The 21,778-nt window shown below is 46.8% G+C and overlaps 1 protein-coding gene across 10 annotated transcripts in view; it reads left to right on the top strand.

The window, feature by feature from the left end:
* Positions 1 to 383: 383 nt before the first annotated feature.
* Positions 384 to 21,778, top strand: part of lekr1 (Leucine-, glutamate- and lysine-rich protein 1) — a 424,197-nt gene continuing 402,802 nt past the window's right edge. Inside the window, exons 1-4 of one of the 10 annotated variants that reach the window (XM_070883544.1) lie at positions 388 to 439; positions 1,750 to 1,814; positions 7,627 to 7,688; positions 20,963 to 21,071. In XM_070883544.1, the coding sequence (XP_070739645.1) occupies positions 20,979 to 21,071 (93 nt within the window). In that variant the 5' untranslated portion in view covers positions 388 to 439; positions 1,750 to 1,814; positions 7,627 to 7,688; positions 20,963 to 20,978. Of the gene's footprint in view, positions 440 to 1,430; positions 1,815 to 7,245; positions 7,556 to 7,626; positions 7,689 to 20,962; positions 21,072 to 21,778 lie in introns of those variants that run through there. The other 9 variants (XM_070883546.1, XM_070883549.1, XM_070883541.1 and 6 more) reach the window with 9 other exon arrangements.

Consider the following 21,778-nt stretch of genomic DNA (forward strand, 5'->3'; position numbering starts at 1 on the left):
TCTCTCCCCCCCCCCCCCCCAAAGCTCTTGCTCTCTCTCTTCCCCCACCCCCAAGCTCGCTCTCTCTCCCCCTCCGCCCCCGCCCGGCACCCGCAGCTCAGCGGGAGGCTCGAGGCCCGATCGGAGGTTCCGGGCTCGCAGCTCAGTGGGAGGCCGGAGAAGCAGGCTCGCGGAGGAACAGCGGCTCGGTGGAAGAACCCGTGGAGCACAGGTCCCACTTGCGGTTTGGACCCCACTTCTCTTTCCCCAGACTCTCTCTCTCGCCATCGGCCGCGGGGGGAGAGAGTCAGAGCCACAGGTGCCGCTGCTCGGCACCATACACATGGAATGATTCGGCCGGGAGGAGGGGGGAGGGGCTTGTCGCCTGTCTGTCAAAAAAGTGCAGTACACATAATGAGTCCCAACAAAAACAAGGATAGGAGGAAGGTGAGGAAAAAAGGTAAAAATTAAAGGTGGCGGGGAGGTCAGAAGAATCAGCTTAGAATCAATAGATAAAGATCAATTATAATATAAGGACAAGAGCAATCTAAAGTGCTGGAGAAATAAAAGGAGGATTGTATACAAGTGAAATTTAAAGTGGAACAGGAGGGAAAATAGACGCACATGATTTGTTATGGAAGGCCACAGGAAACTTGATAACAGAAGAGGGAAAAAAAACCCCAGAGAAATAAGAAAAGATCACCTGAGTGAAGTAACATCAAAAACTTGCATTTCTAACGTGTCTTTAACATAGTGAAACGTCTCAAGGCCCTTCATAGGAGCATTATCAAACAAAATTTGACACCAAGCCATGTAATGAGATGTTAGGACCAAAGAGGTAGGTTTTAAAGAGTGTCTTAATGCAAGAGGTAGAGAGGCCGAGAGGTCTAGGGAAGGAATTCCAGAGTTTAGGGCTGAGGTAGCTGAAGGCACGGCCGCCAATGGTAGAGCGATAAAAATCAGGGATGCGCAAATGGCCAGAATTGGAGAAGCGCAAAGATTTTGTTTATCCCAATATTTAATTGGAGGAAATTTCTGCTCATCCAATACTGGATGTCGTACATGTGGAACCTGAAGTTGTGTTTTCAGATGATGTCACCAAGAGGCAGCATGTAGATGAGAAATAGGAGTGGGTCAAGGATAGATACTTGAGTAACTCCAGAGTTAACATTGCGGGAAGCAAAACCATTTCTGGTTATTCTCTGGCTATGACTGGATAGGAATGGAACCAGGTGTGGACAGTCCCACCCAGCTGGACATTGGAGAAGTGCTGGAGCAGCATAGTGTGGTCAACGACTGCAGACAGGTCAAGAAGAATGAGGGGAGATAGTTTACCATGGTCACAGTCACATAGGTTATCAGTTGTGACTTTACATAAGAACATAAGAACATAAGAATTAGGAACAGGAGTAGGCCATCTAGCCCCTTGAGCCTGCTCCGCCATTCAACAAGATCATGGCTGATCTGGCCGTGGACTCAGCTCCACTTACCCGCCCGCTCCCCATAACCCTTAATTCCCTTATTGGTTAAAAATCTATCTATCTGTGATTTGAATACATTCAATGAGCTAGCTTCAACTGCTTCCTTGGGCAGAGAATTCCACAGATTCACCACCCTCTGGGAGAAGAAATTCCTTATCAACTCGGTTTTAAATTGGCTCCCCCGTATTTTGAGGCTGTGCCCCCTAGTTCTAGTCTCCCCGACCAGTGGAAACAACCTCTTTGCCTCTATCTTATCTATCCCTTTCATTATTTTAAATGTTTCTATAAGATCACCCCTCATCCTTCTGAAGTCCAACGAGTAAAGACCCAGTCTACTCAATCTATCATCATAAGGTAAGCCCCTCATCTCCGGAATCAGTCTAGTGAATCGTCTCTGTACCCCCTCTAAAGCTAGTATATCCTTCCTTAAATAAGGTGACCAAAACTGCACGCAGTACTCCAGGTGCGGCCTCACCAATACCCTGTACAGTTGCAGCAGGACCTCCCTGCTTTTGTACTCCATTCCTCTCGCAATGAAGGCCAACATTCCATTCGCCTTCCTGATTACCTGCTGCACCTGCAAACTAACTTTTTGGGATTCATGCACAAGGACCATCAGCCGGTCCAGGCAGCGGGCGGTCGAGGGGGTCGTTCAACCTGACTGCCTGCCTCTCTTCCGCTCTTACATCCGGTCCAGGGTGTCCTTGGCGATGGAGCACGCGGTGTCCACCGGTACGCTCGCGGCCTTCCGCGAGAGGTGGGCACCGGAGGGACTGGAGTGCATCATCACGCCTGGCAACCAAATTTTAATTTGATTTTACGTTTTAAAGTTTAATTTGTTTTCATTGCCGGTGCTTTTAGTGTCCCCCTTCCCTTTTATAGGGGGCACTGGAAAAATTTGATTTTAGCGCAAAAAAAAAAAAAAAAGCCTTGAAAATGTCTGCTGTGTCACCCAGGTCGGGTGGCATGGTTTTAATGTTTTATGTTTTTGCAGGTTAACTCAAAAGAGTTTCATGCACAAGGACCATCAGCCGGTCCAGGCAGCGGGCGGTCGAGGGGGTCGTTCAACCTGACTGCCTGCCTCTCTTCCGCTCTTACATCCGGTCCAGGGTGTCCTTGGAGATGGAGCACGCGGTGTCCACCGGTACGCTCGCGGCCTTCCGCGAGAGGTGGGCACCGGAGGGACTGGAGTGCATCATCACGCCCGGCAACCAAATTTTAATTTGATTTTACGTTTTTAAGTTTAATTTGTTTTAATTGCCGGTACTTTTAGTGTCCCCCTTCCCTTTTATAGGGGGCACTGGGGAAAATTGTGATTTTAGTGCCCAAAAAGAAAAAAGCAAAAAAAGAAAAACACAAAAAAAAACAAAAAAAGTGGGGAAAAAAAAAAGGGCCTTGTAAATGTCTGGAGTGTCACCCAGGTCGGGTGGCACCGTTTAATGTTTTATGTTTTCGCAGGTAAACTCAAAAGAGTTTCATGCACAAGGACCATCAGCCGGTCCAGGCAGCGAGCGGTCGAGGGGGTCGTTCAACCTGACTGCCTGCCTCTCTTCCGCTCTTACATCCGGTCCAGGGTGTCCTTGGAGATAGAGCACGCGGTGTCCACCGGTACGCTCGCGGCTTTCCGCGAGAGGTGGGCACCGGAGGGACTGGAGTGCATCATTACGCCCGGCAACCAAATTTTAATTTGATTTTACGTTTTTTAAGTTTAATTTGTTTTAATTGCCGGTGCTTTTAGTGTCCCCCTTCCCTTTTATAGGGGGCACTGGGGAAAATTGTGATTTTAGTGCCCAAAAAAAAAACCAAAAAAAAGAAAAACACAAAAAAAAAGGGGGGAAAAAAAGGGCCTTGTAAATGTCTGGAGTGTCACCCAGGTCGGGTGGCACCGTTTAATGTTTTATGTTTTGCAGGTGAACTCCAAAAAGAGTTTCATGCACAAGGACCATCAGCCGGTCCAGGCAGCGGGCGGTCGAGGGGGTCGTTCAACCTGACTGCCTGCCTCTCTTCCGCTCTTACATCCGGTCCAGGGTGTCCTTGGAGATGGAGCACGCGGTGTCCACCGGTACGCTCGCGGCCTTCCGCGAGAGGTGGGCACCGGAGGGACTGGAGTGCATCATCACGCCCGGCAACCAAATTTTAATTTGATTTTACGTTTTAAAGTTTAATTTGTTTTAATTGCCGGTGCTTTTAGTGTCCCCCTCCCCTTTTATAGGGGGCACTGGAAAAAATTTGATTTTAGCGCCCCAAAAAAAAAAAACAAAAAAAAAGGAAAAAAAAAAAGGGGCCTTGAAAATGTCAGCTGTGTCACCCAGGCGGGTGGCATGGTTTTAATGTTTATGTTTATTTTCAGGTAAACTCAAAAGAGTTTCATGCACAAGGACCCCCAGGTCCTCTGCACCGCAGCATGTTGTAATTTCTCCCCATTCAAATAATATTCCCTTTTACTGTTTTTTTTCCCAAGGTGGATGACCTCACATTTTCCGACATTGTATTCCATCTGCCAAACCTTAGCCCATTCGCTTAACCTATTTAAATCTCTTTGCAGCCTCTCTGTGTCCTCTACACAACTTGCTTTCCCACTAATCTTTATGTCATCTGCAAACTTTGTTACACTACACTCTGTCCCCTCTTCCAGGTCATCTATGTATATTGTAAACAGTTGTGGCCCCAGCACCGATCCCTGTGGCACACCACTAACCACCGATTGCCAACCTGAAAAGGACCCATTTATCCCGACTCTCTGCTTTCTGTTAGTTAGCCAATTCTCTATCCATGCTAATACATTTCCTCTGACTCCGCGTACCTTTATCTTCTGCAGTAACCTTTTGTGTGGCACCTTATCGAATGCTTTTTGGAAATCTAAATACACCACATCCATCGGTACACCTCTATCCACCATGCTCGTTATATCCTCAAAGAATTCCAGTAAGTTAGTTAAACATGATTTCCCCTTCATGAATCCATGTTGCGTCTGCTTGATTGCACTATTCCTATCTAGATGTCCCGCTATTTCTTCCTTAATGATAGCTTCAAGCATTTTCCCCACTACAGATGTTAAACTAACCGGTCTATAGTTACCTGCCTTTTGTCTGCCCTCTTTTTTAAACAGAGGCATTACATTAGCTGCTTTCCAATCCGATGGTACCTCCCCAGAGTCCAGAGAATTTTGGTAGATTATAACGAATGCATCTGCTATTATTTCCGCCATCTCTTTTAATACCCTGGGATGCATTTCATCAGGACCAGGGGACTTGTCTACCTTGAGTCCCATTAGCCTTTGATAAGAGCCATTTCAATGCTGTGGCAGGGGCGAAAACCTGATTGTAGGTTTTCAAATATGGAATTGCAGGAATGTTGGGCATGGATTTGGGAGGCAACAACATGTTTAAGAGAAATGTTTTGGAGAGGAAAGGGAAGTTGGAGATGGGGTGGTAGTTTGCAAGGACAGAAGGGTCAAGGGTGTTCTTTTTTTAGGAGGGTAGTGATGATGGCAGGTTTGAAGGGGAGGGGGACAGTACCTGAGGAGGGGGAACCGTTAACAATATCAGCTAACATGTGGGCCAAGAAGGGAATTTTGAGTTTGGTGGGAATACGGTCGAGGGAGCAGGAGATGGGTCTCATCGATAAGATGATCTCAGAGAGTGCATGGGAGATAAGAGAGAAACTGTAGATGCGAATCTAGGACAAGGGTAGGGGGGATCCTTAGACGTAGTTTGGCTTGGTGGGCTAGGGGAAGGGAAGGAAGTGGCAGAGGCAGCTGAACGGATGGTCTCAATCTTAGGGACTAAGAAGTCCATGAGCTTCTCGCATTTATTGTTGGAAGGGGTTGGGGAAAGGGGTTTAAGAAGATGGTTTGTAGTGAAGAGAAGCCAGGGGTTTTCTTTGCATTCCAGGATAATCTTAGAATGGTGATCAGTTTAGCAGAGGAGAGCAGGACCCGATAAAGTTTTATGTGGTTCAGCCAAATCTGGCGATGAATGAGCGGAGATGGGGGCTGTAACAGAGGAACAACCAGGGTGAGAGATAGCAATAGTATAAACTCCTCCACCAACTTCCCAGTTTTGGTTGCCAACTCTAGTTGGACACTTTCCCGGTGGTTTGATCACATGATCTCCCAACTCCAACTGCCCCACCCAGTCAAACACTTTTCCCCCATCTCCAATATTTTTATAATATATGAAATTGTGCAAAGAAAATGCCTGTATGATTTTAAAAAAATTTGCTTTCATCAATTTTAATCAGAAGAATTCAGGACAATCCTGGAAGATTGGTTCAATCCTCCTGGTGGCTAATGTATTGGAGGGGCCCCCTACTTTTTGTGCTGCTTCCAGCATTACTGGCTTTGTTATACTGAATGCATAAACTCTGGTTATTAATAAATTCCTGAATTCCAATATAAGAAGAAATTTAAATTATTCAGTTCCATTTAAACAATGGTCTTGATCTTAGATGTTTATTCACGGCCTCTTTGGTTGTACATTGTTACTTGAGTTGTCACCTCACTACCACTTCCCTCGACCTCTCCACAGTCTCTAAATTGTCAGACTGCTTGTCCGACATCCAGTTCTGGAAGAGCAGAAATGTTCTCCAATTGAATTTGGGAAGACCAAAGCCATTGTTTTTTGTCCCCGCCACAAACTCCGTTCCCTAGCCACTGACTCCATCCCCAACTTCTGTCTGAGGCTGAACCAGACTGCTCGCAACCTTGGTGTCATATTTGACCCTGAAATGAGCTTTCGACCACATATCCGTAGCATAACTAAGATCGTCTATTTCAACCTCTATAACATTGCTTTTGCCTAAGCTCATCTGCTGCTGAAGTCCTCATCTATGGCTTTGTTACCTCTAGATTTGACTATTCCAATGCATTCCTCGCTGGCCTCCCACATTCTACCCTTCATAAAGTAGAGGTGATGCCTCGGCTGCCCATGTCCTAACTCGCACCAAGTCCCGCTGACTCATCACTGCTGTGCTCACTGACCTGCATTGGCTTCCGGATAAGCAACGCCTCGATTTCAAAATTCTCGTCCTTATTTTCAAATGCCTGCATGGCCTCACCCCTCCCGATCTGTGTAATCACCTCCAGCCCCACAACCCCCGAGATGTCTGTGCTCCTCTAATTCTGCCCTCTTGAGCATCCCTGATTATAATCGCTCAACCATTGGTAGCCGTGCCTTCTGTTGCCTAGGTCCCAAGCTCTGGAACTCCCTGCCTAAACCTCTCCGCCTCTCTGTCCTCCTTCAAGATGCTCCTTAAAACATATCTCTTTGACCAAGCTTTTGGTCACCTGCGCTAATTTCTACTTATGCGGCTCTGTGTCAATTTTTTATCACATAATATTCTCGTGAATCACTTTGGGACGTTTTATTACGTTAAAGGCGCTATATAAATACAAGTTGTTGTTGTCAATTTTATTGGGCGTCAGCTTTTCAGAGTTTTGCAGGTTGCCATGTATTGTGACTATGATTTTTTTTTACTGCTTAACTTAGTACTATTATTATTAATAAATAAAACCTTAAAGCAGTTGGAGATAAGTAGGCAGAAGGGTTTCTCGTCCAAAAGAGTTTTTTTTAATTTCAAAATATACTTTATTCATAAAAAAATCTGTACAGTTCATTCAAAGGCATTTCAATACCTTTAGCTGCGGTCAACAATCCCATACAGTTTCACAGTGCAACGTCTAGTTAAGAAGTATGATTGACATACGAGTCCTCACACCCAACGCACGCACGTCCGCACCGCCCGCGGCGCGGTTTCCATGGTTATCCCAAACGCGGCCTGGGTGGACAGGTTGCGCTGTTTCCGGGTAGACTCCGGCTGCTTGCTTTCACCACTGGTAACAATTGAATGTTGTATCCGAGCTCCAGCACTGGGAATTCACTTCACCTCCACTTCTCAGTGTATTTGTTTAAAAAATAGTTATCCCGCCGAGGTGCGCTAAGTTAAGAAAGTGCGATGAGTGCCCAAGAATGCGGCGACCTGCCGGCTGGCTGAAGGTTGCGCATTTGGAGTAAGTGAGAGACCGCTCCAGGAAGCTCCAGACAGGTCCTGTTCGTAAGAGCCAAGCTGCAGGCGTTCATTTAATAGCTAGCGAGGTCTGTTGGTTATCCATGCTTTAAAAAAAATATATAAATTAGTCTATTTTTCTGTTCTGTTTTCGATACAGACAGCCCTACCCCACATCTCATCCCGGGAAAATGGGGAGAGTGATTCCAATCACGGTGATCTGTAAGTTGATCATTTTCACTAGCTACAGTGCTTTGAGACAGATGGGTGGCAAAAAGCCACAAGGTGGAATAACCCTCATAAGAAGTGATTCCCTGGTCTATAATAAGCGAGTGTTAACATTCAGTGACCGTTTTTTTAGTTTCCACTCTCTTGAATGGAATATCGTCTGAAGATGGTTTAAAAACACCTTTTTACTTGGTTATTATATTACATTAATCTTCAGATATCTTACCAACTGTAGCAACCTTGTGTCATTGTCCCCTGGAGTGCAAGTGACTGAATAATCTTGGCTTCACAAATAATTTTTATGTAAATTGTGGTAATGTGTACTGAGCTGTCATGTATTAATCCGGCTATCGGATGTAACTTTTTACTTATATTACTATGATACCATTACAGCCATAACAGTTTATAGAGTTTGTATACCGACATGATTAGCATAACATCTACCATTCACTGGCTGACAAAATAAAATGTACTCTAGTTTGTAGCAGTTGTGATTTTCCTTTTAATGATTAATGGGATGATTTATTTCAGTGATTTTGGCTTCAGAATGATTTCTCATTGATTTTTCAAAAATCTCTCCTATCTCATTGCAACAATTCATCATTGCTTTTCTGCTTCTTGCAAACAGTTACTCCCTTTTTGCCACATTTCTCATAGCAACTCACCGTGGAAAGACTTTTAGTATTTCTCTGTGATTCTTTGGTCTTGTTTACATGAAACTCATTGTGTTACTTTCTTTTCCTAAATGTAATCTAGTTCAATAGAACAAATAAGAAATGACATGTTTTATATATTGCCAGTCTTTTGTTGATTAGTTTTGTGGCAGAAGTATATTTGTTGACATATTTTAGGAAGTTCCAAGATTTGAAAATTCTCTAATACCTAAAGTGAACAAAATGCCAGAAAGAGTCATGACTATTCTCTGCAATAAATAAAACTTGCCAATACATTTTCAGGATTTGTCAATAACATGTAAATTCTGCCACTTTTGTTGATAAACTTTCAAAGATTAGTTTAACAAGTAGATCAGGCAATTTGTTAAAAAATGTAAATAGATTTTTAATCTTGTTTTTAAGCTGCCTAATGTGCCAATAGATCACTTAGTTCTGTTATCTAGCGATACATTCCTAGAATTGTCAACAGATGTGTCTAATGTCTTAGTGATTTGTCTCTAAGCTGTTAAAGTCTGAGGTACACTGCAATCTGTAATTTTGATGACTGATTTCTTACAGGAATTTGATATAAGGCTGGAATATTTCACAGGGATGTGCAATGATACTGTTGTTTCTCATTGTACTGTGGAAGAATTTTGTATTTTTTTCAGTTCACAACTGCACAGTGCATAAACATTAATTTTCTTAGTTTTTTCCCAAAAATATACTTTTATTCATATAAAATTTTCACAATACATTGGAAAATAGTTCAGTACCTTGCAGTCAGCAATTCCATACATTTCGTTTGGATGCTGACAGCAGTTCCATACAACGCACGCGTACATTTCATTTCAAGGTACAGTTTAGTACAATCCGTAAATCACGTTACGTGTGCAAATAAGGGTATTAAATGGAGCAGATAAGAACAGGTTTACATTACATTTCAATACCGATCACGAATCACGTTATATGCAGATGAAAGCAGTTCACGGAATGGATGAGAATACATTTACATTTCTTTACAAGTTACTAAACAGTGCAGAGACTTTCATTATACATGGCACAACACAGGTGTTTTTCAGTACATGGTGCTCTATGTATACAAGCAGATTAACAAGTACAGCCCGAGGGGGGTCTGATTTCCATCCCCTGGGTTTACTGTGGCTCTTCCCCATCGTGCCTTTGCGGTGACTGCACCAACCTTTAGTGCGTCCCTCAGCACGTACTCCTGGACCTTGGATTGCGCCAATCGGCAACACTCGGCTGTGGACATCTCCTTGCTCTGGAAGACCAGCAAGTTGCGGGAAGACCAAAGTGCGTCTTTCACCGAATTGATGGCTCTCCAGCAGCAGATGATGTCTGTCTCGGTGTGCGTCCCTGGGAACAGTCTGCAGAGCACAGAGTCCTATATTACGGAGCTGCTTGGGATGAATCTCGACAGCAACCACTGCACCTCCTTCCAAACCTGCCTTGCAAAGGGGCAATCCCGAAAGAGATGGATGAGTCTCGTGCGCACCACAGCCGACTCGGGGGCAGAGTGCCGTGTCTCTGAAACCCCGGCTGTGTATGAAGGATCTGATGGGTAGGGCCCTTCTCACCGCCAACCAAGCTATGTCTTGGTGGTTGTGTGAAAGCTCTGGCAATGAGACACTCTGCCAAACGAGTTCGACAGTCTGCTCGGCGAACCGCCCGACAGGATCCATCATCTCCTTCTTCCGTAGGACGTCCAGGACCTTGCGTGCCGACCACTGCTTTATGGCCTTGTGGTCAAAGGTGTTTTTCTTGAAAAACTTTTCCACGAAGGACAGGTGGTCAGGCATGGTCCAACTGGTTGGAGCGTTCCGCGGCAGCCTGGCCAGACCCATCCTTCGCAACACCGGGGATAGATAGAATCTCAGCACGTAGTGACACTTGATGTTTGTGTATGAGGGTCTATGCACAGCTTGATGCAGCAGCACACAAAAGTGGCCACGTTCGGAACATCCTTTCCTCCCTTGTCCAGAGATTTGTACATTGTGCCTCTGCGGACACAGTCCATTTTCGATCTCCAGACGAAATGGAAGACGGCTCGGGTGACTGCATTGGCACAGGAGCGGGGTATGGGCCAGACCTGCGCCACGTACAACAACACCGAGAGCACCTCGCTCCTGATTTTTTTTTTTGAAATTCGTAGCCAATCGTTCCAATTCTTTGTCAAATCACAAACGCCAGAGGTCACCTTGGGCCCATTCAAGGATCACTCTGCGCCAATGCTCTTAGCCAAAAGGCCTAGAGCCACTGCACCGTTCCTGGAAGTACTGCAATACCAGGTTCGTGCCATGGAGGTGGATGGGTCAGGTCCCCCACACACCTCCGTGGAGGTGGATGGGTCAAGCCACCCCACCCACCTCGCTCCTGATGACCACCATCCCAGTTTCTGTTTGGTTTTAGCAATACGCTCCTTCAGTTTTTGTCCGCTCCGAATCATATTCCCAACACCTTCAGGTAATCTGACTTAACGGTGAAGGGAATAAAGGATCGGTCGGCCCAGCTTCCACAGAACATGGCCTCGCTTTTGCTGCGATTAACCTTCGCCCCCGAACCAGTTCAAACTGGTCGCAGATTGTGAGCAATCCGTGGACCGACTGTGGATCCGAGCAAAAGATGGCGACGTCATCCATGTACAGGAAGGTCTTGACCTGAGTGCCTCCACTGCCTGGAATTGTCACCCCTCTAATGTGTGCATCCTTCCTGATGGACTCGGCTACGGGCTCAATACAATACACAAACAAGACAGAGGAGCGAGGACAGCCTTGCCTGACTCCAGACCTGATCGGAAAGCTTTCAGTTTCCCACCCGTTGATTAGAACTGTGCTACTGATGTCTGTGTAGAGCAGTTGGATTCAATTGCGGATACCCTCTCCAAACCCCATCTTGGAGAACACGTCCATCAGGTACGCCTTCTCCTGGTCCACCCGCCTATCCCTCACGTAGGCGATCATATTCCTGAGTAGCGCGAGGCTATCAGAGATCTTCCTGCCGGGGACAGCGCAGGTCTGGTCCGGGTGGATCACCAGCTCCAGAGCAGACTTGACCCTGTTTGCGATGATCTTGTAGTCCACATTGAGCAGCGAAATGGGCCGCCAGTTTTTGATTTCCTCCCTCTCCCCCTTCTGCTTGTAGATGAGGGTGATGATGCCTTTTCTCATTGATTCTGACATGCTGGTGGCCAGAAGCATACCCCTGTTCACTTCCAGTAGGTTTGGGCCTATCCAGTCCCACAGAACCGAATACAACTCAACCGGTAACCCGTTGCTTCCAGGAGTTTTACTCGTCTCGAGGGACCGGACGGCCTTTGTCAGCTCGTCCAGAGTTAACGGGTGGTCCAGACTCTCCCGCTTGTTGTCTTCTAAGACCTCCGAGACAGACAACAGGAAAGACTTGGAGGCCACGCAGTCTGTGGGCTTGATGTTGTGCAGCCCGGCATAGAAGGATTTGCTGATCCTCAGCATGTCAGGCTGCGAAGATGTCACAGAACCATCTTCTTCCCTTAGGCTGTTGATCACAGAGCTCCCTCTGTGTACTTTTTGGTAGAAGAAACGCGAACACGTCTCATCCTGCTCGACGGAGCGGACACTGGAGCGGAAGGTGATTTTGGGGGACTCTTGAGACAAGGCTTGCTGGCCCTTCATTCACCTCTTGGAGTTCCTCCGTGACATCGACCCCCATCGACTGCAGCAGGAGCAGGTTTTGCATACTCTTGAGTTGGGACAATTCCCTTTGTTTTCCTCTCGCCTCCTGAATACCTTTTGAGAATGAAGAACCTCTTGATGTTTGTCTTGATTGTTTCCCACCAGTGCATCGGGGAATTACAGAGGGGTGTTATGGTTCTCCAAGAGTTCCTCAACGTTTTCCGGGGTCAACAGTTTCACGTTGAGCTTCTATATCCCCCTGCCAACTTTCTGGTCTTCTTGTGGGAGGCAGTCGGCCAGTAGGAGGCAATGGTCGGAGAAAAACACCGGTGTGATGTTGGTGGATCTGACCTTGAGTGTGTAGGACACAAACAGGAAGTCTATTCTGAAACGGACGGACCCGTCTGGTCTCGACCAGGTGTATCTGCGCAGTGCTCCGTCTGCAGGGTTGTTGAAGACGTCGCATAGCTTGGCATCTTTTACCACGTCCATCAGGAGTTTGGATGTGGTGTCCCGTTTGCTGTCGGCTCTGCTGGATCGTCCAGCTGCATCGATGATGCAGTTGAAATCACCACCCAGAACGACCGGTCTGGATGTTGCCAGCAGCTGTGGGGGCTGCTGGAGGACGGCCAGCCGCTTGCTTTTGAGAGGCGAGGCATATACGTTAATGAGCCTTAGAGGAACGTTTTTATACAGTACATCTGCTATGAGGAGGCGGCCGCCCACCACCACCTTAACTTCGGTGATGGTGAAGTGGCCTCCCTGCAGCAGAATGCCCAGGCCGGAGGAGTGGCAATCGTTGCCTCCTGACCAGACGGATGGTCCATGGGACTACCATTGCGACTACTGCCGGTAACTGCTTAAGTGTGGCAGGCCGTACTCCTGCAAAAACAGCAGGTCTGCCTTGACTTTGGCGAGGTACCCCAAGGAGGAAACATATCGTGTCGTTGACAACGTTACACACGTTAATGGATGCAATCTTTAAACCCATTTATAAATTAGTGATTACAGTCCAAACATTACATTACAAACCTGCAGTCCTTTGGCCCTGTGGCCTGTCCTCGCATACATAGTGTTGTGTTCCTAACACAGATGAGACTGCACACAGGGAGGTTAAAGTAAATGACCTCAGTCTTTATTAAGACACTCCAGAGTGAGAACAGGCCTTAGGGGGCCGGCTTATATACAGTGCTCCCAAGGGATGCTGGGATCCCTTGGGACTTCAGGGGATGCACTCCCTGGTGGCGGAACATGGGAGTGCATGCTTTACAGATACACAGCATCACTCCCCCGCAAAGTCAAAGTGAAAACTATTTACAAGGTGAGGGAAAGGGAGCCTTTCTTTCCCTGGTCTCGGTATAAATGTCTGTTCTGGTGTGTTGGCTGTGCCCTCGCTGGGCTGGCATGTTGTTGGCCCTGCAGGGCTGCTGGCCTTGCTAGGCTAGGCTGTTGGGCGTGATGGGTTCGATTTCCTGGTCCGGCGTAGTGTCGTTGATATTTTGGGTGTGTGTTGTGGGCTCAAAAAAGGTGGTGTCTGCTGTGGGTTGTTCAGGGCAGTCAGTGAACCGCAGCCTTGTTTGGTCCAGGTGCTTTCTGCAAATTTGTCCATTGTCTAGTTTGACTACAAACACCCAACTCCCTTCTTTAGCTATCACCGTGCCCGCAATCCATTTGGGACTATGTCCATAATTTTGCACATACACAGGGTCATTCAGATTAATTTCCTGTGACACAGTGGCGCGGCCATCGTTTCCATTTTATTGCTGCCGCCTGCTCTCTACCTGATCATGCAGGCTGGGGTGAACCAGCGAGAGTCTGGATTTAAATGTCCTTTTCATGAGTAGCTCAGCCGGGGGCACCCCTGTGAGCGAGTGGAGTCTCGTGCGCTAGCTGAGCAGTACTCGGGACAGGCGGGTTTGGAGTGAGCCTTCTGTGACTCGTTTAAGGCTTTGTTTAATTGTTTGTTCTGCGCGCTCTGCCTGCCCATTGGAGGCTGGTTTAAACGGGGCCGAGGTGACATGTTTAATCCCATTGCAGGTCATGAATTCTTTAAATTCGGCACTGGTGAAACATGGCCCGTTGTCACTGACCAGTATGTCAGGCAGGCCGTGGGTGGCAAACATGGCCCTCAGGCTTTCAATGGTGGCGGTGGCAGTGCTTTCCGACATTATTTCACATTCAATCCATTTTGAAAAAGCATCCACCACCACCAGGAACATTTTATCGAGAAACGGGCCCGCATAGTCGACATGGATCCTCGACTATGGTCTGGAGGGCCAGCACCACAAAAATAGTGGTGCCTCTCTGGGCGTGTTGCTCAACTGAGCACACACGCTGCAGTACACAGGACTTGAAGTCAGAGTCGATACTGGGCCACCGCACGTGGGATCTGGCTATCGCTTTCATCATTACTATACCCAGGTGTGTGCTGTGGAGATCCGAGATGAAAGTCTCCCTGCCCTTTTTGGGTAGCACTACGCGGTTACCCCACAACAGGCAGTCTGTCTGAATGGACAGCTCGTCCTTTCACCGCTGGAACGGCTTGATTAGCTCTTGCAGTTCAATGGGGATGCTGGCCCAGCTCCCATGCAGTACACAGTTCTTTACTAGGGACAGCAGAGGATCTTGGCTGGTCCAAGTCCTAATCTGGTGGTCCGTGATAGATGATTTATCATTTTCAAACGCTTCCATGACCATCAACAAATCTGCGGGCTGCGCCACCATCAACATGTTTGCAGGCTGCGTCATTTCCACCCCCGTGGTGGACAATGGTAGCCGACTGAGAGCATCCGCACAGTTCTCGGTGCCTGGCCAGTGGCGAATGGTATAGTTATACGCTAATAGCGCGAGTGCCCACCTTTGTATGCAGGCTTGAGGCATTAGTATTTATCCCCTTGTTTTCAGCGAACAGGAATATGAGGGGCTTGTGATCGGTTTCCAGCTCAAAATTGAGGCTAAACAGGTACTGGTGCATTTTCTTTACCCCGAACACACACGCTAATGCCTCTTTCTCAATCATGCTGTAGGCCCTCAGCCTCAGACAAGCTCCTGGAAGCATAGGCCACAGGTTGCAACTTCCCCACAACGTTAGCTTGTTGTAATACACATCCGACTCCATACGACGACACATCACATGCTAGCACGAGTCTTTTACACGGGTTATACAATACAAGAAGCTTGTTGGAGCATAAAATGTTTCTGGCTTTCTCAAAAGCAATTACTTGTTTTTTTCCCCACACCTAGTTCTCACCTTTACGCAATAACATATGTAGGGGCTCTAAGAGGGTGCTTAACCCCGGTAGGAAGTTACCAAAATAGTCCCAGGAACGACCGCAGCTCTGTGACGTTCTGTGGCCTGGGCGCGTTCCTGATAGCCTCTGTCTTGGCGTCTGTGGGCCGAATGCCGTCCGCCGTGATCTTTCTCCCCAAAAACTCCACTTATGTTGCCATGAAGACGCATTTTGACCTCTTCAGCCGCAGCCCTACGCGATCCAGTCGCTGGAGGACCTCCTCTAGGTTTTGTAGGTGCTCGGTGGTGTCCCGACCCGTGACCAATACGTCGCCCTGAAAAACCACTGTGCGTGGTACCAACTTGACTAGGCTCTCCATGGTTCTCTGGAAAATCGCTGCAGCTGACCGAATTCCAAACTGGCATCTGTTGTAGATGAACAATCCATTGTGGGTGTTGATGCAGGTGAGGCCCTTCGAAGTCTCCTCCAGCTCCTGCGTCATGTAGGTCGAAGTCAGGTCGAGCTTAGTGAACGTCTTGCGTCCCGCCAGCGTCGCAAATAGGTGGTCTGCCTTAGGTAGCGGGTACTGGTCCTGTAGTGAGAAATGATTAATAGTTACTTTATAATCGCCGCAAATCCTGACCGTGCCATCACTTTTGAGTACTGGAAGAATCGGGCTGGCCCACTCACTGAATTCCACTGGGGAGATGATGCCCTCGTATTGCAGCCTGTCCAGCTCGATTTCTACTCTCTCCCTCATCATGTGAGGTACCGCTCACGCCTTGTGCTGAATGGGCCATGCCTCTGGGACCAAGTGGATCCACACCTTTGCCCCGGAAAAGTTTCCAATGCCTGACTCAAAAAGGGAAGGAAATTTGTTAAGAACCTGGGTACATGAGGCCTCATCCACATGTGATAGCGCTCGGATGTCATCCCAGTACCAGCGTTTTTGCCCAGCCAGCTCCTTCCAAGCAGTGTGGGGCCATCGCCCGGGACAATCCAGAGTGACAGTTCGTGCACCGTGCCCTCGTAGGTGACCTTGACCATGGCGCTGCCTAGGACAGTGATAAGCTCTTTGGTGTACGTTCTCAGTTTCGTGTGGATGGGGCTCACGGCTGGTTTGAGTGCCTTGTTGTATCAGTCTCTCAAACACCTTTTTATTCATGATGGATTGGCTAGTGCCAGTGTCCAGTTCCATGGCTACGGGTAATCCATTCAATTTTATGTTTGGCATTATAGGTGGACATTTCGTCGAAAATGTGTGCACCCCGTGTACTTCAGCATCTGCCTCCTCTCTCTGAGGCTCGAAATTGCTTTGATCCACCATGGACCGATCTTCCTCTGCCAGGTGGTTAGCAGGTTTTGCAGAGCTTGCAGCTCGTCTGCAAGCTCATTGGAGGTGCCCCATTGTTCCACAGCTCTTGCAAACATACCCTTTGAAGCGGCATGAATAGGATGAATGGAAGCCTCCACAATGCCAACAAGGTGTGAATTGCCTTGCATTCATCCTTTGTTGCGGACTCTGAGTCATCTGGGTCACCTGAGGACTGCTGGCAGTTGCTGACTCGTGGTTTCTGCCCTGTACGTTTCTGCTCGCAAACACAGTTCCAGTTAATTTATGAACATTGCTAGCACTTGTGTGCTGAGAGATTTGTTTGGTGTTATCACTGGTAGACATAAACGCCTGTGCTATATCGCAATGGCCTTACTGAGGGTTGGTGTCTCTACAGTCAAAAGTTTTCACAGGATGGTCTCTTGGCCAATGCCCAGTACAAAAAAGTCTCTGAGCATTTGCTCCAGGTAGCCATCAAACTCACATTGTCCTGCAAGTCGCCTTAGCTCGGTGACGTTGCTCGTCACTTCCTGACCTTCAGATCGCTGTTACGTATAGAACCGATACCTCACCATCAGCACGCTCTCCCTCGAGTTTAGATGCTCCCGAACCAGTGTACACAGCTCCTCATACGAATTGTCTGTCAGTTTCACTGGAACCAGAAGATTCTTTGAGGCTGTAGGTCGGTGCCCCACAGACCATGAGGAGGACCGCTCTCCTTTTTGCAGCGCTTCCTTCTCCGTCCAGCTCGTTGGCTACAAAGTACTGGTCTAGCCGTTCGACATAGGCTTCCCAGTGCTCACCCTCCGAGAACTTCTCCAGGATGCCCACAGTTTGCTGCATCTTTGCGTTGGATTCGTGTACTCGTCGCCAGTTGTTGTGTTCCTAACACAGATGAGACTGTACACAGGGAGGTTAAAGTAGCAGTAACCTCATTCTTTAATAAGACACTCCAGAGCGAGTAACAGGCCTTCGGGGGCCGGCTTATATACAGTGCTCCCAAGGGATGCTGGGATCCTTTAGGACTTCAGGGGATGCGCTCCCTGTTGGCGGAACATGGGAGTGCATGCTTTACAGATACACAACAAATAGTTTAGCTTTAAAATCTTCTACTGCACCTTGGCTGAAATATGGGTTGTCCTCTGCCTTGCGGGTGCTTCGACCAGGGGAATCCAGCAGTGTTGACGGGGAGTGTCAACTGGGCTGGCCTCGCCTGGTGTTGGTTGTTCCTTGTGTGCATTCCCTGTGGTGTCGTCGCTCACAACGTTCTGGAGCTGGGGTGCATCTGTCGCTTCGTCGCTCCCGGAAATCCGGAGTTGGCGTGCATCGATCACTTCTCTGCTCCCGGGGTCCAAGAGCTGGGCTGCGCTGGCCGCATTGGTGTTTTGCCTCTTCTGCTGGTGGTAGGGAGGGCTTTTGCCTTGCCCTTCGTTGTTGGAAGAGCTGCAGCCACTGCTGTCCATCGTGGACGCTAGCCGTCTTTTGCCTCTCGTTTCCTTAGATTTGCGGGCCGCCTCCTTCTTGGTGACGAGCTGCCATTCCTGTTCCTCTTTTGCTTCTGCTCCCTCCTCTTCCATGGGCTGGTTGTCTCGGGGGGGAGTTCCACTGCTGGGTGTTAGTCCCTGGTGGCTTGCCGTGGCAGACTTCCCTCCTCCTCTCGGTCAGTGTCGACTGGGGCCGTGGTTTGTTCGCACGGTGTCTTGGTGGTGGGGGGGTGGGGTGTTGGTCTTCTCTGGGAGATTGCACTCCTCAGCTTCCTCCTCACCTGACACCATGTTCTTTGTCGCCTGCGCCTAGCTGAAATTGTGCTTGGGGCAGACTTTGTACAGATGTCCAGCCTGACCACAAAGGTTGCAGCACTTGCTCTCTTCTCAAGCAACATTGTAGTCAAGCTTAAGGTGACAGACATGACTTGCTTTTAACTTGCAATTTATTTCATGGTTTACATATTTTAGTTATAATGGACGAACGCCTCCGACCCGAAACAAAATTACGAAAATACCTGGTGGTCCCGGAGGAAAGTAGGATTCTGGTCAGAGGCTGTGCAGTGTACGGGAACATGTCTTCCAGGTACATATTCGTATCCTGGAATCATGTGAGCCTGGACTACCAATCACTATGTAGTATTCTCATTGATAATAATGGGAGCTCTATTTTTACGAACTCGCATTACTATCAATGAGAATACTCCCCCAAAACCAAGAAACACAACAGAATAAATAAAAAAAACACCTCACATTTTTAAAATGAATTGAAAATGAATGTAATTAAATGTTTCAGAAAAAAATATTTAATTATTTTTTAATGTGTTAATAGCGTTAAAAATAAACTTACCTTAATGGACAGGGTTTATAATATGAAAAAATAAATGTTTCTATGTTTTAAATTCCTTACGCTGGTAAAAGCGGACTATACGCTTGCTTTTACCAGTTTGAAGAACATTCGCTGGGCAAAAGTTGGACAAATAGCCCAATCTCTGTTCCGTGGCTGTCCTTCTCCCATGGATGCATTAGATCTGTCAAAAGAAATTGTGACCGATCGGAAAAGCTGGTTCCTTAGGTAAGGAGACCAGAACTGTACACAGTACTCCAGGTGTGGCCTCACCAATGCCCTGTATAATTGTAGTAAGACATCTTTACTCTTATATTCTAATGCCTTTGTAACAAAAGCTAACATACCATTTGCTTTGTTAATTGCTTGCTGTATCTGCATGCTAACTTTCAATGCTTCATGTACAAGGACACCCAGGTTCCTCTGAATGCAAACATTTCCCAGTCTCTCATAATAAATATTCATTTTTTTTTGTTTTTCCTACCAAAGTGAATAACTTCACACTTCCCCACAGTATATTCCATTTGCCATGTTCTTGCCCACTCAGTCAACCTGTCTATATCTCTCTGCAGCCTCTTTGCATCCTCCTCACAGCTTACTTTCCCAGTAAACTGTCCCTTTATCTAAGTCATTTATATAGATTGTAAATAGCTGAGACCCAAGCACTGATCCCTACAGTACCCCAGTAGTTACAGCCTGCCAACCCGAAAAAGTCCCGTTTATTCCTACTCTCTGCTTTCTGTCCATTAATCAATCCTCAATCCATTGTAATATATTACCCTCAATTCCATGAGTCCTAATTTTGTTTAATAATCTTTTGTGTGGAGCCTTATTGTGCGCTGTGTACCGGCATTTGCGAGGTCTCGCTAGGTGCGTGTGCACATTGTACGCAACCGGCGAGGCCACAATTTTTGGCCCATCTCTGTGGCAGCCATGGCTCAGCTGGTATCACTCTTGCTTCTGAGTCAGATGGTTGCAGGTTTAAGTCCCACTCCAGAGACTTGAGCATAAAAATCTAGGCTGACACTCCAGTGCAGTACTGAGGAACTACTGTTAGAGGTGGTGTCTTTTGAAACGTTAAAGCGAGGCCTCGTCTGCCCGCTCAGGTGGACGTAAAAGATCCCATGGCAATATTTTGAAGAAGAGCAGGGGAATTATCCGCGGTATCCTGACCAATATTTATCCCTCAATCAACATCACTTAAAAAAACAGATTATCTCTAACTAAATCATAGAAATTTACAGCACAGAAGGAGAGCATTCGGTCCGTTGTGCCTGTGCTGGCTCTTTGAAAGAGCTGTTGTGCTCAGTACCATATCCCTGCATTTTATCCGTAACCCTGTAAGTTGCTCATCCTCAACTAGCTATCCAACTCCATTTTAAAATTATTTATGGAATCAGCCTCCACCACCTTTTCAGGTAGAGCATTCCAGATCCTGACAACTCTCTGAGTGAAAACATTTCTCCTCATCTCCCCTCGAGATCTTTTTCCAATGATTCTGAATCTATAGTTATTGATCCACACACCAGAGGAAGGAATTTTTCCCCATTTTCTCCATCAAAACCTCTCATCTTGAAAACCTCTATTAGGTCACTTCTTAACCTTCTCTGTTCCAAGGAGAACAGTCCTAACTTTTCCAACCTCTCCTCATAACTGAAGCCCCGTATTCCTGGTAACATTCTGGTAAATAAGCTCTGTGCCCTTTCTAATGTCTTTACATCTTTCCTGAAATGTGGTACTCAAAATTGTCCAAGATACTCCAGCTGAGATCTAACCAGTGATCTATAAAGTTCTAGCATGATCTCTTTGTTTTTATATTCTATTCCTCTATTTATAAAACCAAGTCACCCATCAACTTGCCCTGCCACCTTTTAAGGATTTGAGGATTTGTATACATGGGAGCTTGCTGTGCACAAATTGGCTGCTGCGTTTCCTACATTACAACAGCGATTACGCTTCAAAAAGTATTTCATTGGCTGTAAAGCGCTTTGGAATGTCCAGAGCTTGTGAAAGGCGCTATGTAAATGCAAGTCTTTCTTTATTGCCACAGGAACAGCACCAGTTTTATGGTTATGTTGCACAGTTTTGAGCTACAGCCTAAACAGATGACCATGGAACGCCATATCCCAGTTCACCCTTTGCCTGAAGAGATCCAGCAGGTAAACAGATAATTTCTTTTACATGACAGAAAAGGCCTGTAAATTCTATGAAAATATTTTGCCTTTTTATTCATACCTACTTGTTATCTGTATCAGATAAATGTATTTATTATTATATTTCTTGGGATACATCAAATGTCTAACTGGCCCTCACAGGGTTTAGGATAATCGGTGCATGTGAATGAAATATTTTTACAGTTAAGCCTGTGATTTTTGATAGTAGAGATGCATTTCTAGTTTTAGAAACATAGAAACATAGAAACATAGAAACATAGAAAATAGGTGCAGGAGCAGGCCATTCAGCCCTTCTAGCCTGCACCGCCATTCAATGAGTTCATGGCTGAACATGAAACTTCAGTACCTCCTTCCTGCTTTCTCGCCATACCCCTTGATCCCCCGAGTAGTAAGGACTTTATCTAACTCCCTTTTGAATATATTTAGTGAATTGGCCTCAACTGCTTTCTGTGGTAGAGAATTCCACAGGTTCACCACACTGGGTGAAGAAGTTTCTCCTCGTCTCGGTCCTAAATGGCTTACCCCTTATCCTTAGACTGTGACCCCTGGTTCTGGACTTCCCCAACATTGGGAACATTCTTCCTGCATCTAACCTGTCTAAACCCGTCAGAATTTTAAACGTTTCTATGAGGTCCCCTCTCATTCTTCTGAACTCCAGTGAATACAAGCCCAGTTGATCCAGTCTTTCTTGA

The sequence above is a fragment of the Pristiophorus japonicus genome, chromosome 6 (assembly GCF_044704955.1).
Source record: "Pristiophorus japonicus isolate sPriJap1 chromosome 6, sPriJap1.hap1, whole genome shotgun sequence".
Lineage (NCBI taxonomy): Eukaryota > Metazoa > Chordata > Chondrichthyes > Pristiophoridae > Pristiophorus > Pristiophorus japonicus.